This window comes from Empidonax traillii, unplaced genomic scaffold, assembly GCF_003031625.1.
Source record: "Empidonax traillii isolate 1590-97213 ecotype Southwest subspecies unplaced genomic scaffold, ASM303162v1 scaffold98:size2021230, whole genome shotgun sequence".
In the NCBI taxonomy this organism is placed as follows: Eukaryota; Metazoa; Chordata; class Aves; order Passeriformes; family Tyrannidae; genus Empidonax; species Empidonax traillii.
The window spans coordinates 410,639-426,913 of record NW_020955291.1 but is presented as its reverse complement, the minus strand read 5'-3'; the positions used below and the strand labels follow the sequence as shown (position 1 = coordinate 426,913).

Below are 16,275 nucleotides of genomic sequence, written 5' to 3'. Positions count from 1 at the left end.
TATAGACTGTGGATTTACTGAGCACACTTTCAGTCTCTTCCCTAAGGAAAGCAGCCATTTCTCCTTCCTTCCAAATCAGGATTGTAATCAACCCTTTGCAAGAAAGTTGAGAAATTAATCAGGCAGTCAGGCTGATGATGCAATTTTTGTGCTTTAGTGGCCATAATGCATACTAGCTGAGAACTAGTTTGCTTTATGAATACTTAAGATGCACACACAGCAAAGAAGATAATTCTAGCAGCTAGCCTTTTTACTTTTTTTTTTTTAATTGTAAAAGGTATGCCTCGTATAGAATTTGGTAAATTCTTTACTTGGAGATTCAGATTTTACTGTTTGGGATTGTTTTTGGTCTTTGTTTTTTGTTTGTTTGTTTGTTTTTAAGGATATCTAGCTTGATACAAGATGACTTTTGATGTTTGCAAGAGCAAGTTTCAAGGACTTCCTATTTACAGAATGTTTATTCTGCAAAAGGCTCAATATAATATAATGCTACATTGGTTCCAGTTTGTAACTGATGTTAGGTAAGAGATTTGATAGATCTAGAAAAGCATCTCCTTCTTCCCAGCATGTGGGGCAAACTCACTAGTTACCCAGCTACATCTGGGTTTCATTTACGTCTCAGAAAAAGATATCAAATGAAAACAGCCAAAATACTTTTAAAGGAAAAAGATTTCAGGGGTTTTTTTTGGTTTTTTTTTTTTTTTTTTTTTAATGTTACGTAAAAGCACAAACCAGTAAATAAGGAAAATGTTCCACTTAAACTTATTTTCTAAGTCAGTTTGACCAAATTAAACCCCCTCAACAGCAGGACTCTTTACTATAGAAATTGCTCCAAGAGAATTGATGTGTTTGAAACACAGAAGTGTTCTGCAAAAGGAAAAATTAGCATATTTCCCATCCTTAACTTAGCTATTAAAAACATTCTCATCTTCACACATTTTTTAGTCTGTTTTTATTTTTAAATAAAACTCGGGTCCTATCTGCCCTGAACAAAGCATTTCCTACATGCTTTTTCACATATGATTATGATTTCTACCACTGTTGGCAGCACTGTTTAAATTCCTCAGAAAGGAGCTCAGTTCAGGCAGGTCTGAATACCACATTGCACCTTTGGCAGGTGTAAGTAACATCCTATCTTAAGCAATGGTAACATCACTTCGCCCATTTAGAACAGCCAGTTTTACAGTTGTAGGAAACCTCAAGGTGTTTTTATAAGGTAAAACAATGACATTTCAAGAAACAAAACCATGAAAGCCAAGTAAACAGAAGTTGCACAGTTAACAGTAATCTGAAGTGTTTCACTAATGTCTATTAAAGTCAGTGCTTTAATATTTTAAGTACAAATTTAATTACAGATACAAAACTTGCAGCCAAGCCCACAATAACACACAATCTAAGCCTCTTATCCAAGTAGGCTGCAAGTGAATTAGGAGAGAGTCAATAAACACACATTCTAATGTCCATTCCCACAGTCACCTCTTGAGATGAATGTCTTAAAAAAAAAAAAAAAAAAAAAGGCAATAATTACTGGTCTCTTAACTACAGCCAAAACTAAACAACATCAACAGTCCTCACAACTTGTCTTTTCCATATTTCCATAATATTACTGATTCTCAATATTTGCTCCTTATATGAGTGGTAAGATCACTACTGTCACAGGGTTAGTTGAGGCTGAAAAATGGTTAAATCTATCGATATTATGGGCTACTCCTTCCTTTTCATTCAGAGAAACTTAATTTTTTTTTAGGATGGCAAGTTTCACTGATTGTGGGTACTACGGTTAGAAGATTTTACAGCTTGTGAACAGTTGGAACATTAAATATGTTAAAGTACACTATAACTAAATCATATTGCATTAGATTGCTATATTTAAACTGTTAATGTAATACTATTGTTAAAACAGACAGTCATCTGAGATGGTTTAACACTGTCAGTGGCAGAACTTAAATGCAAGAGAATCCATTTAATCAAAACATTATGTTTTATATAATGAATTAATCATTCATTTGGCTTTCAACTGCCTTTGAACAAAGTATTTCATGACACAACTTTATCTTCTATATAGCTTCAATTAATAAATGCTTTTAACCAAGTAGACTGATTGCAGGTTACTAATCGAAATACAAACATTTCTCAGCATATGTTCTCTCTGGAAAGGCCTTATGGGATGGAGTAAAATAAACTTACACTTAGATGCTACATTTTAGGATATAAAAGTAAGGCCATTATCAGTGAAATAACGATGTTTAAATTATAATTGATTATTAACTATGTGTGTCTATTTTCAACATTTTCATTCAGGAGCCATTTGTGCATTAAGTCTGACACACAAGAATATTACCTACAGAGAAGAGCTTTTGTTGTAAAACAGTATCATCTTAAACTTGTAATAAAGCCAATGCATAGTTCATTAAATAGTCTAGAACAACAATTTTTTTGAAATACATATATATTTAACCAAGTACTGCATAGTAGAAAAAAAGAAGGTAAAAAGGAAAATCAACTGTTAAAAACACTGAGTGTATATGAAGAGTTATTGCTGAATTCTTAGGTATATTTTGAATGCATGTAATTTAGTAACAACACCTAAAAAATAGGATTACTGAAAGCAAACTGTTGGATTACAAAATTACTCTTTTAATAATTTTTTTTTTCTGCAAAACACCACCACTATTCAAGGTTTGTTTGTATTTTAATGATTCATATTTCATCCATCCAGTTACACAAAAGGCATTTGTGGTTTAGGGCACTCATTTTTTTTTAAATTTTCAGTACATGGCAAGATTTGTCCCTCTGTCTCAGAAGTGTTCCCCTGTGAGAGCTCTGAAGATGCTCTAAATAGGCAGATGAGTTACTTCTGTATCAAATATAAAGCCACATAGTTAAAATTTGCTTAATTCTGTAGAATAAATGTTAGTATATTTCACAGTGATGAAAACCTCAAAGGTTTATTGCTCCCTCTTCATCCACCACCACACTAGATATTTTGAATACTTATTGTCATGATCATGCCAGCACAGGCAAAATCAAGGTTAAACTGTTTATGAAGGTTATACAGAATCTTGACTTCACAGCATTTTCTGCCATTTGTCAATTGCCTGACAGTTAAAAGCTTTGTGTTAGGAGTTTTAACTCCTACAAAAAACGATCAGTCAAATGTATGTCTTTTTAATTTCTTAATTCTTGTGGAAACAAAAGCTGGCATTAAGAAGATGTTTTCTTAACTATGCTTTCATTGCAAGATCAGATCTAAGGCATACTTCATTCAGTGCAAAGTCATTACACACTACAGAGAGAAGACGAAACCCCTTCAGTCTCCTCTATGGACCCTACAGGTACATGTGCAAAACCCAGCAAGACTGAAATAAAGATGGACACAATGTACAAGATATTGTGTAGTTAATATTTCCTCTAAGGCAAAAAAAAAAAAAATCTTACAGAGATTACTCTTTATAGAGATTACTATTTTTATAGCTTTGAGTAGTCTCTCCATGGCTAGCAATTTCAAACAAGTTATTAAAATCCAAGTAAGAATTCACCAATGGTACAACTAAACCAAACAAAAGCAGCATTTGTCGTCACAATATGACCATCATCACTTAAACACACACATACTAACACAAGTCAAGCCCATACCATATATTTTGAGACTGGAGTTAAATAAAGAATAAGTTTACAGTGCTTTGGTAAGTACATATTCAACACCAAGAAACATAAATAACAATAGGAATATAGAAATAACCTTGAACACAATACCGTAAGTATTTCCATGAAAGAAATGGATGTCACAAGATGCTCTAGATATTTTTTACAATTTATTTTTTTGCCTTTTTCACTTCTTGACAAACCATTAAATGCAAGTCATGCCAACTGTGAGGGATGACTCTGAGACCTGGGCACAACAAAACATGAAAAAAAAGAAAACAAAAATGTTTAAAAAAAAAAAAAAAAGAAAAAAAAATGTTTTAACAGACAGGCACACACGTAACAAAAAGGAGGTTTTTGTTAACCATCCAGGAGACTATATATTCTTTATTGCCCACTACTCTTTTCCTGGGAAAGATCCACTATGTTTTCTCACTGCTCAATATTCTAACAGCAGCAAGTGGCCTGCACTTGTGCAACACTTTTCCACATGCATTTTCCAGAGAAGCTTCCTGAGCTATATGTGCATGTCCAGTATCATTTTACATTTGGTCACACAGATAGATTGAGTGATTTGATGCAGTTTAGCAAGATAAAAGTGAACCAGAGGTATGGTCTTTTGCCTTCCAATCTACGCCTAATCAAGCAAAAGGACAATGATCCAAAATACTACAAAAACTTCATTCAAAGTGAAATTTGGAATGCAGCATATCAGAATGAGCACAAACCTATTCAGCCTTCAACCTAACAAAGCCAAGAATGTTTCCATGTTGCCAATTACCCTGGGTGTTGCAATTAAAATTTTTGATCAGTAGTAACCAGGTATCTTCTTTAGCTATGACTAATAATGCAATCTTGGAGAAAGGTCCAAGCCTACAGAAGACAAGAGTCAGCAATTTAGCACATCCTACATTCACTTTTTAGTTATCTCCTAGGGGAAAAAAAACATAACCTTTGGTAACATGAGAGATGCATACTGTACAGTGGTGATAGTTTCTATAATGAAACTCCAGATATAAAGGATAATATCCATAATACAAACCATAATTCTAAAATATATCTGAATATGTGTGTGCATATATATCTCTCAAAAATTATTTCATTTTCTCTTCTATACACATATAAACATCTGGCTAATATGCCCCATAAACATTTTTCCTTACTTAGGACTAATCTTTTAAATAACAGGGTTTTAAAACAGTCCCTTAGAATATTTTTTAAACACCATTAAAAAAAATTAATAACTATCTCAGGGCAATCAAGAAGCACACAGAAAATAAATTAAAATCATACAAATGTGGTTATATTGTTCAGAAAGTCTAATTCTCCCATCTGAAATGAAATAGAGACCAGTGTACCTTAGGGTGAATTATTCATCGATATATAAAATCATTCTCTCTTTCCACACAAATCTTCATGCAAATTTAGCTGCATTTCTGTATAAGCAAGAAACACAGTAAATCCGCAGAACTCTTGCAAAGGGGAGCTGTGTTCCACTGGATAAGAGCATTCTTGCAGGAGGGCAGCAAGTCATCATTTTATCACCATCTGAACACTAGCAACACCTGTGCCCTTGTAAGCTTCACACCTTGAAATAGCAGCAACATATTTGATGGGTTCAGTAGTAATTTTTCTTCCAGTATTGGATTAGACTACTTTGCATATACAGTAAGTCAAAAGTCTAGTACTTGTGTGCAACATTAATCCACATTTACATCTGAGAACTCATAAATACACATGGAAACAAACATGACAGAGAATTAAAACTCATTTTAAGTTACAATGGTTTCAGTCCACATGACTGAAAAACAAGTATAATGTAGATGGACAGCAGAAACAGAAGAAAAGGAGTACAATAACTAAAACTGTAAGAAGTAGGTCACAGTAAAAAGGGCAAGTTGCAATTAAAATTGATCAACAGAAGATGTAGACTGTACCATCTGCATAAATGCCTAAATGCAGCATTATTTTCACATCACATACAGTAGATGTGATTTCTAAGCAGCATATTATAACAGCTGGCGAACTCACTAATAGATTTATGGTAAATGATTACTAAATTTCTCCAGCTCTTAATATACAGTAGTTATGCATTAGCCTTTAAAGCTCTTTGTCATCGTTCTAGTAGTCAAGGCTGCATTTCCATGAATATTTAGCATCCCAAAAAGGAAATTACAAATATTCACCTTCAATGAACTTTCATACAATACAAATATATTAAAATACCTTCTTAAGCTGAATCATTTCAATACTATGAGTTTTCTTTTTGTTATTTCAAATAAAATACAAGGAATTTTTAACTTCCAAAGTGGAGGGTGTTTTAAGGCAGTAAAAGATATGTATTAAGGTTTCCATGATTTTTTATGGTCGTCTATGTGAATAAAGCATATTACACACAATTGCTGTCATATATTTATCTACGTGACTTTGTTACACTGTACATGATTTAGCAATCTTCTTGAGAAATTTAAAGTGCCACAGTTCAAATGTGCTCATCTGTCTTTTCATGGGCTTCTAGTCCACCCTAGTTGCTTTGAGAAATGAGCCCTTGCTTTATTTAAAGAGCAGTCTTTTTTAGGTGAATCAAGAATGCATTCTTCACTGCTGTGCTAACTGGAATCCAATGGTCGAACCAATCCTTCTTTGTAAACACGAAGAATAGCTTCACAAACAAATTTGTATTGACTCTGTATAAGAAAGAAAACAGAAAAACATTTATGGATGTTCAGGTAAACCCCTGATCAGACTATAGTATTGAATAGGACTAACAGCCCCATGGCTTCCTTTTTTCCTGGACAATGACAGCAGAGGAGATACATAGTTGGGAGGAGAAAATCCTACTCTCTTGGCTGTGTTCACAGTAAACAAAGACAACATTTACTCTTCCTTGAAGGAAAGGATTAAAAATCATATACCGAGGAAAACAGTCCCCAATATTAAAAGTATTCATGCTGAATTTTCAGGGAATAGGATTTATTCGTTAAACCTACACATAATTATATGATTTTGCTAACTAGTTAAATAAGAGCTAGTTTAAATAGTTATTTACATTCTTTATGTATCTCTTTTTTTTTTTTTTCTTCTCATTTATCTGATTACTCTGAGTATTCTGAGCTTGCCAATCCTGCAGTTACATGTTACTGGGCACATCTAAGTTATTTGACCAAAACCACATTTAAAGTTACCATATAGGATATATAGGTGCAACTACCTAACTAAAAACTACTTTTTTTTCCAAACCACATTACTGCAGAAGGAGTCACTTAATTCCCAATTTTCGATCAGATCACATATCTCCTTTTGCAACTGAAGGGGATCAAAACTTTTCAATAGTTTTGAAGAGCAGCAGGCATATTAATTCTTTTATCACCCAACATTTTTATCTCAATTAGATCTTATAAAGTCTTCACAAATTAGTGTTTCTTCTCTGCATTATACTATTACAAAGACTATTCCTTCCATGACCTTGTGAAGTAACTCCTTGTTAAAAGCAATTAGCTTGCAAGCCTCTTTCTGAAAAGTGATACAAGGAGACATTATCAATAGGACTAAAAACCCACATAGACTGAAAAAATTTATATGACTAACACAATCCTGAGAATGCAAGTTGACTGAAATTTAAAAGAACTTGAAAAGAGGAAAGCATCCTTCCCTCTTCTCTGAAAGTACCATTATCAAAACTCCCAAATGAACACCTTCCTCCAAAGCTCCATGTCATACTCAGAGAAGCACAGCCTCACAATTTTTAAATCCTTTTTTCCATCTTTGAAATGTTCTCCCAGTTGCCCTTGTATTGTCAGCTCTCATCAACTCTTCAGAAACATCTGGGAACATTTCCCCACTATCTTCAAAGGGCAGGGTTCAAAGATAATATTTGGACAGTGAAGGACCTTAGGTTGCATGTAAATACCAGCAGTTAGGAACGTCATTCTTGTCCATCAACTGTAACATATTTTCTCTTAGATACAGAAAACTTAAGGAAACTGGGAGGTGGAAATGAATTTTCTGCATCTCAATTTTCCTGATTTTTCTTTTAACCTTTCAGTCAATTACTCCCACCTTCAATATCATTCTGTTCTTTTGTCTTTATTTCTTAATTACCTTGATTTTTCTCTTCATTGTTATAGTAATTTCCATATTTCTACTGCTTGAACAAGCCAGGTGTGGTATTTATCTCTCTACTCAATAGTTCTGGTAATTTGTGTAATCAAGTTACTGAACAAATAAAAGAAGGAGAACTTCAGCATTGCTTACTCTGACTCAGTCTCTGACTACTTGTTTTCTCTTATCTGTTGCATGTATTCTTACTGCTCAGTCAGCTGGTAGCTAGTTCTATTATGCACATCCTAAAGCTCTGTTTTCTGTGTTGTTTAGTTTCTCTAATTTCTTTTTAATGGAACATAATGTTTTTGTTTTGTTGTTTTTTTTTTTAATGAAAGGCCATAGTGTTATATCAATTTTGTTGTAGCTTTATCATTTTGGTTGAAGCTTTGGTTTTGCTGTTTCTGGTAACCAAAGTACTGGTCTTTGAGAAATTACAGCTTTCATATGACTAAAAACATACACTAAACTGATCAGTTGATAGCTCTGATGGGTCCATTCTTACTGACTATGCCCTGTCTGATATTAACTCACAACATGCATCTGGTGAAGTGTATTATCTTAGAACTGGAGCACGCACATAATGCCCACAGGGCAACTGAACGTGCTTCAGGCAAGGCTATTAAAACTGAACAATCCCTTTATTATAACTGAATCATCTCTAATGCCTTCTCCCAGAAGCTCTAAGCTGAATATCAAATATAACCAAATATGAGTGGGGCCAGCTAGAATGGAAGCATGGGAATGCCACAGAGCACCCAGGACAGATTGAAATACTAATATGTCAGTCTTTGGTAGTCTGTTTTCTCACAGCTGAGTGCTTGCTTCTGTGTCTCATTTACAGCACAGTATGCCTATTTTGCTCATCGGCTTTTCACAACAATATCTGCCTACTTTGGAAATAACAAGTGAATTTAGTTTCACAGTATTGCTGCTACAGACCTTTAGCAGCAGGTCTGATTGTGGTGACAGCTAACTCTGTAATATAGAGCAAGCAAGGCAAAGAACCTTATTCTAGGCATTCATTTTCCACACAGGGCATCTGACTGTCAGTGTATTTATTGCTATTCCTTGTATTCTAGAGTTATGTCAAAGTGTGGAGTGCACGGACAGTCTTGTTGATTTCCATTTTAACAAAAGGGACTCGGCCTTCTAACAACCTGAAGTTTACTTCAGGTTCTCATATCTGATTTTCAAAAAGAGCACCAGCTCTAGACTGTTTAAGCCTGAACTTGCTCAGATGGTTTTAGAAACTCAGGGGTGTAGACAGGTGCAACTCTAGAAGTGAACATTCAGCTGCCTTAAACTTCATTTGATGACAACCTTTGTCATCATTTAAGTTTCCACTTCTGAAAGGAACAGGCAGGGGACCCTTCAAACAAATCCCTTCTCAACCATACAGTCCTGATGCTCTCCCAGAGAGTGCACTCATACTGCAATGAGTGTCCCAGCAGCATGCATGAACAAACTCTGCTTACTGAGCACTCTAATGTTACACAGGCAACTGTAAATCCCGATGCCTTTACACCCCTTTTCCTCTCCATCTAGGCAATCACAATGCTACCTCTTGCAGTCATTAGCCTGCTAATGAACAAAATTTTTCTTCATAATTTCCCTTTTCCTTGATCAAAGGGAAACCAAGGCATTTTCTTTTGAAGATGAACAAAAATGCCCAGTTTAACTGTTGTCTTTGTGGGTCTAAAGCCCTTTACTTCCTTTTCTCATAGGACATCTAGCTCTCCAAGATAACCCACATGTAGTATTCTTGTCATCCAACCTCTCCTCAAGAAAGAACAGTCTCTCATCCTTCAGCCTTGGTCTCTAACTTGAAATATATTCATTCCCAAAGCTGACACAAAACTGCCTTAATGATCTCAAGTTGTCTTTGAGCCACTTTCATTGTAATATCACTGTCTACTTTCATATTTCAGTTACTAATATTACCTAACTCACCCTTTGTTTTTCCAAACTGAGTAGTGGTAAAATTAAGAAAGAAAAAAAAAAAAAAAAAGAAAAAAGAAAACAAAGAAAATATTGTTCTTACAGAACTTCTACTCTGAAGCGACCTGTTGAGAAGCCACTTCCTCCCTTCAAATCACGTGTTCTAGTTACAGAAGCTGGGAGTAGTTTATCACTATGTGGGTATAATCAAAACTGTGTATTCTATACCCTCTTTGTCATTTCTCATGGATCATTTGCAGCAGCTGCCCAGGGCACATGTGACACTTCAGGCTGCAAGCTGGATGTTAAAGAAATCCTGTGAGGGGTTTTTCTTTGTCTTCACACTAATAACTGTGGTAACAGCTGTGATAACTCCCCTCTGGGGAGGCATTAGCACTTTCACACCCAGCCTGAGGGGTCACCTCTGCCAGTGGGCCACACTGGACTGGCATAATAGGCAGCTGCAATGACATAGACCATCAAAGACTCCAAAAATATCCCATGACTCACAGAGTTGGATCACCCATTGTGAAACTCTCTGCCCTGGGTGAGATACTGGGCATTCCTACTTGAATGTGAGCATGTATAATCTTGGGATTTTGGGACTTCTAGTACCACCCGTCGGATCCAGAGGAGGACCAGAACTCCAACAGGACTGTAACTGCCACTCTCAATGAGACTGTGATCATTACTTTAACAGGACTGCAATCATCACCCAGACTAACAGGTTTTCCTTTCCTTTCACTTTGCACCCACTGGGCCACGAAACACCGCTCTGTTCTTGTCCCCGGGTGCTGGGTTATATATCTGTTTGTTGAGGGTGAAAACCAGTTTTTCTCTGTATCATTGCATTTATTATAATCTTTTTTAGTAAATTGTAACTCTGACTTGTAATCTCTCTTGAGTTGGGTTCATTTTTCCCGCGGGTTTACTTCTTAACCAGTACACTATGCCACAAACACTTTAATTTTACCTTCAATTTAATAATTTTCTATAATGCTCAGTACTAGAATGAAAAGTAAAAATTTATTCTAGCTTCTTGCTGAAAATTTAGACAAAGAACTGGGAACAGACAATAGTGCAAGTCTGATTTCGGGTGTTCTAACTACTTGCAATGTATGGAAATCAATTATCTTTTCACAGCAAGGTAAGAAATATTTACAAAAACAGTTAAATACATCCCTCATTAGCAAAGCAGTTTTTGCCACCATACTACCTTGTGCTGAATTTAGGAAGCTTGAAATATAATGGCAGCTGAAGACTCATACAACTAGATTCCTATATCTAAAAAATTTTTGGATCTGTTTTAAAACTTGGCAAATGCAGTGCAAATACAGAAAATGAGGCTTCATCTCCACCACTTACCGATGTTTGCACCATCATAGCTCGTTGGTCTCGCATTTTTCTTACAATATCCAGTGGATAAACAGGTTGGTTCCTTTCAATTAAACACATGGCTGTTTCCATAGTGACCAATACACCAGTGCGACCAATTCCTGCGCTGTGAAATGTAACAGGAAAATAGTCTACAGAAATGGGTTTTTGCAATGCACCAGATTTATATCATAGTCTTAATACTAGGACGCTAAACAACCTCAGGAATTACAGAGAGACCTTAGTAAAATTTGAACAGAGTGAAAAGTTTATTTTTACAGCAAATTCAGTAATATTTTCCGGCAATTACTAAAGAGAAAACATTTTTTTAATGTAAATAAAATTAAAGCCTTACTTTAAATGCATTTTTAAACATTTATAACTGCTTAAAAATCTAAATGTGTTGGTTTTGTATTTTTGACTTTAACAGAAGGTAAGATCTAATTGACTGCTTTTATGACAGGCACTTGAACAGCAGCAAAAAAGCCTTTGCAGTACTGTTTAAAATGAGGTTATGGCAGTGGTAGAGGATAAAAAACGGAGAACAAATTACACTGCAGATTATCAGCTCTGTGATAATTACATGACTAAACCATTTCACCAAAAGGTTGTGGGAGAAAGGGAGACAAAGGAAACTTATCGTTTACATTTGACATCAGTTTCTGACTTCAGCAGTGAACACTTGTATTGCACAATTCAAGATTTTCATCTAACTCAAGGAATCTCCTGTCTTGCAGAGAGACTTTTCACATGAAATGCTTATTCTAAGGTTGAAGCAGATCTATAATCAGAATTTTTAAACACAAGTACCTGCAGTGAACAAGAACTGGTTCATTCTTTACTCTCTTTGGCCTCATACAGGTCACAAACTCCAAGAAGTCCATGGAGTCATCAGGAACGCCATGATCAGGCCAAGCTACATACTGGAGATGGGTAACAGTGTGTTGTTGTTCTGTCTAAAATACAATAAAGTTTTAAAAAAATGTCCAGCGTTAGAACTTCTGTATTCATATTTACTAGATACAAGTCACATTTTTCACAGTAAGTGCATTCTGCAGATGCAATAAGAGGTAGATGTTGAAAATGTTTGTCATTTTAAAACTTGGTGTAAATTATGAAGATGACATAATTCTTAGAAAGCATAGGTGAGGCATAACGTTTTCTAAATAAATGAGATATCAAGCTTAACTTGCATGATCTCAACAGATTCTAATTTTTTTGTTTTATTGACTATTGACCTATTACACTTTGACATCATTGAGTTACCTGAGGTAAAACGATACAAGGCATAAGCATAATAGTACAACATAATAGTTTAGAACACATTGAAAGAAACAATAGTGAGTAGTAGAAGAACTATTGAGATCAATATCAAAATAACAGAGGCTTGGGGCTACACAATCTGTTGTAAATATGTCTGTGCATACTTACAGATTCAGCTATAATAAAGTTGTCTGCAACATTTGCTAAATCTGGTTTCTGTCAGAAAACATATATCATTCATACATGCTCATTTTATATATAGAAATGACTTCTGTATGATCCACAGAAGGATACTTTTCTGTATGGAAGCAATATAATTAGTTAAAAGATTCTGTTGCATGAAGAGGTTTTTTTTTGGTTCAATTATACCTCAAAATAAAAACGATTTTACAGAAGTTCTTTCAGTTTAGCTTTTTGTTAGCTTTGATTATGAAACCACTCAATCATCTTTGCAGGCAGATTGAGGCTCAATGGATACATTATAGATGTAACTAACACTTAGGGTAGGAAGGAGAAAAATCTAAGATGCTCCTGAGCTCTGCTGTATCACGCAATGAGGATCTTGCTCTTTACAAACTGAGACAAGCCTTCATGTTCCTTTATTTCTTCCACACATTTTCTAATAGTTAGACCTGCATTTTATTTATGTCCATTACCACACTTAGCATTTGACATCCTACTGAAATAAAACTCTCCTTTATCACTAAATTAGTCTATAAAAGCTGGCCTCTCTCTAGCAGTCCACATGAGAATGTTTTTGTAATGTTAGTGACTTGAAAAGATTTCTTTCTTTTTCTCTTAAGCATACAGTTGTTGAAACATAGAATGCCTTCAACTGCTTGCATTCCTCTTCTGCTGAGGAAGTGGTTCTATTACCAGGGAGCAGGCTAACAGAACACAAAAGATGGAAGAGCTACTGCCTATGTACTAAATATAGGAAATGCAATTCCAGTCAAAGCAATTGCAGAAATTTAAAATTGCCTCCAGGGACAAAAAAATAAATGACATAGTTCATACTTTGCCTCTTGAAGGCACAGCCTGAGCAATCACATTTAAAAGGGTCCAGCATAAGGCCCAAGGGGACAATGTAATCTAACATTAATGATCAAGCTCCCTGTAATATGAATTGCTTTGGGATCTATCATCCAGGTCATCAGAAGATCTACAGTGACCAGGACCAGGAAAAAGCATGGCCTTTTGTTACTCAGCTTTGCTGAGTAGAAACAGTTGACCTCGATCAAATGATTACAATTCATATTTTTCTGAAATGCCAAGATTAAAAAACCCCAAAACATAAACATGCCAAGAAAATGTAATTAAAAAGCTCTCCTTTGTAAATCTGTGCATCAGAACCTTTTCTAGAGGGAAATGAGATAATGCAGCAATTACACATAACTGTTTGAGCTGATTCTCTTAAATCAGAGACATTTAAAGTATAGCATCCTTGATTCATTCTAAAACTATCCAAGAGTGAGTATCCAGTTGCCTTCCATGTGCTTCAAGAACTTAAAGCCATACAACATGGATAAGCGCCAGTGGCACACCTGAGAACCACTAATTGTGACCTGTAGCATCAAAAAGTCATTTTACAAGCTCAGAAAAAAGGGAAAGAGTTAACATAATTTCTACTTATCATTACAGAATCAAATGTAGTGAGTTGCATTTATTTGAATAGTTCACAGACATTAAGTAAAACAAGCATATTATATAAGAGTTATTCAGAGTGAGAATATACTGCGAGAACATGCACTTGATCCCCAGAGCTGCTGCTTTTGGTGCGATCATCTTTATTTTCTATTGCATGCCCTAATTATCCACAAACAAGGTGTTTGTCAATTATTCCAGGTATGCCTCAAGCTTCAGTGTAGTTTTCTAGTTATTTGTGTTTTAATTTACACAGATTTACTTCGAAAGAAAAAAATACAAGGTCTTGTTTAAATGCAGAAGTAAAAGTTTCAGTGAACCAATCTAAGAATCCCTAATATAAGCCAACTCAACTTTTCCCCTCAAGAATTGTTGTATGACATCTATCTGGCAAAGACGACAAAGCTGTGGAAAGCCTCAATCCAAACAATTAAGATGTATAAAAAATTAGAGATTCTGTTTTCAGCTGTTTATAGCAGAAAGTGCTAGTAGTATACTACTTACATCACTGCCTTCGTTTCATTGAATATCAATTTAACACAGTCATTAGAAAGCCTACATGCTGGTCATTCATAAACAGAGAGATGTCAGTCATTCTTCATCTTACTATTTTACTTCCTCCCTTCAGCAAACTACAACATTCTTCCTCAGTGAAATGAATTTATTCTTAATCCTAAGTTTGTTTGAATTACTGCATCCATTTCTTTTCTTCCTCTTCAAATAATACCCTCCATTATTATGACATCCATGGAAAGTGATAGCTTTTAATTGAAAAAGAAGCTTATCACCCCAAATCCCTCTATTTACATTGTCACTGCTGGCACAATCATGCTAAAAAATCCATATTATGACAGAAGGAATTGTTTTAATTAATTTGACCTGGGTTGCTTATAAGATGTAAGTACTCTCTCATGGCTCTTACACTCATTCATTATAGCAATCATATAACTTTTCTTTAATGGATGAAATTCAATCAATTTTTAAACATCTTGAATTTTTTTCTTTTCATTTGAATAATGTCATAGAATCATAGAATATACTGAGTTGGAAGGGACCCATCAGGATCATCAAGTCCAACTCCTGGCCCTGTGCAGGACACCTCAAGAATCACACCATGTGCCTGAGAGCTTTGTCCAAACGCTTCTTGAACTCAGACAGTCTTGGTGCTGTGACCACTTCCCTGAGGAGCCTGTTCCAGTACCTGACCACCCTCTGGGTGGAGAACCTTTTTCTAATATCTAATCTAAATGTCCCCGACTCAAATTCATGCTGTTTCCTTTAGTCCCCTCACTGGTCCCCACAGAGATTGGTATCTACCCCTCCACTTCCCCTCATGAGGATGCTGAGGTCTGCAATGAGGCCTCCCCTCAGTCTCCTCCACGCTGAACAGACCAAGCGACCCCAGGCACTCCTCATATGGCTTCCTCTCAAGACCCTTCACAATCCTTATGGTCCTTTCTTGGACGCTCTCTAATATTTCAGTGTCATTTTTCTCTTGCAGTGCCCAAATCTGCATACAGAACTCCAGCTGAGGCTGCACCAGTGCAGAGCAGAGCAGGACAATCCCCTCCCTCAGCTGGCTAGTGATGCTTTCCCTGATGCCCCTCAGACATGGTTGGCCCTCCTGGCTGCCAGGGCACTGATGACTCATTTTCAACTTGCCATTGACCAGAACCCCCAGGTTCCCTTCTGCAGCACTGCTCTTCAGCCTCTTGTTTATTTAGTAAAATTTATCAGGTGAAAGAATGACAGGGCAGTTTGAAAATGTGGGAGAATAAAAAAATCAAACAAATAAAGCAAAACCTTTAAAAATTACAGTCCTTCAAAGTAATGTGACTTATGTGGTTCAACAAGTATTATCTCCACAGCCTTGTTAAGTTCCGTGGCTGGGTTCTACTCACACTGAACTGAAATTAAGAAGAAATGCTTATTTAAACAAGGGCAAGTAGCAAAAAAGTTGTCTTCAAAACATAATTGAATTAAATTGTTGAGATTTAATGGGCAGTGACATGTTGCAAGGCCTTTATCTTAAAGGAAACTGAATAAAAGTTTGTCTTAGGCTCCTTATGCTATTTTTTCAATGATTAAAAAGAAATTCATATCTTGTTTTACAAAACAGTGCACTGTGTAATGAACTCTGCACTCACACTACACAGTTTCTTTCCTTAGGTCTGTTTGTTCTGGCCCCCAAAGTGTTCGGAAGCTTTTTTTTTTTAAAAAAGTACCACCCCCTCCCCCAGTCAACCCCCAAAATCCCCAAATTTGGTGCTTCTTTTGGTCTCCTTTCATTTTGCTACAGTATAGCTT

The 16,275-nt window shown here is 35.7% G+C and overlaps 1 protein-coding gene across 2 annotated transcripts in view; it reads right to left on the bottom strand.

Moving 5' to 3' along the window:
• Nucleotides 1–374: 374 nt before the first annotated feature.
• PTPN3 (protein tyrosine phosphatase, non-receptor type 3) overlaps nt 375–16,275 on the bottom strand; it is a 124,723-nt gene continuing 108,822 nt past the window's right edge. For both annotated transcript variants that reach the window (XM_027881872.1, XM_027881873.1), the window contains 3 exons: nt 11,872–12,017; nt 11,053–11,188; nt 375–6,332 (listed from right to left, as the gene is read on the bottom strand). In XM_027881872.1, coding sequence (XP_027737673.1) covers nt 6,255–6,332; nt 11,053–11,188; nt 11,872–12,017 — 360 coding nt within the window. In that variant the 3' untranslated portion in view covers nt 375–6,254. The remainder of the gene's footprint in view (nt 6,333–11,052; nt 11,189–11,871; nt 12,018–16,275) is intronic.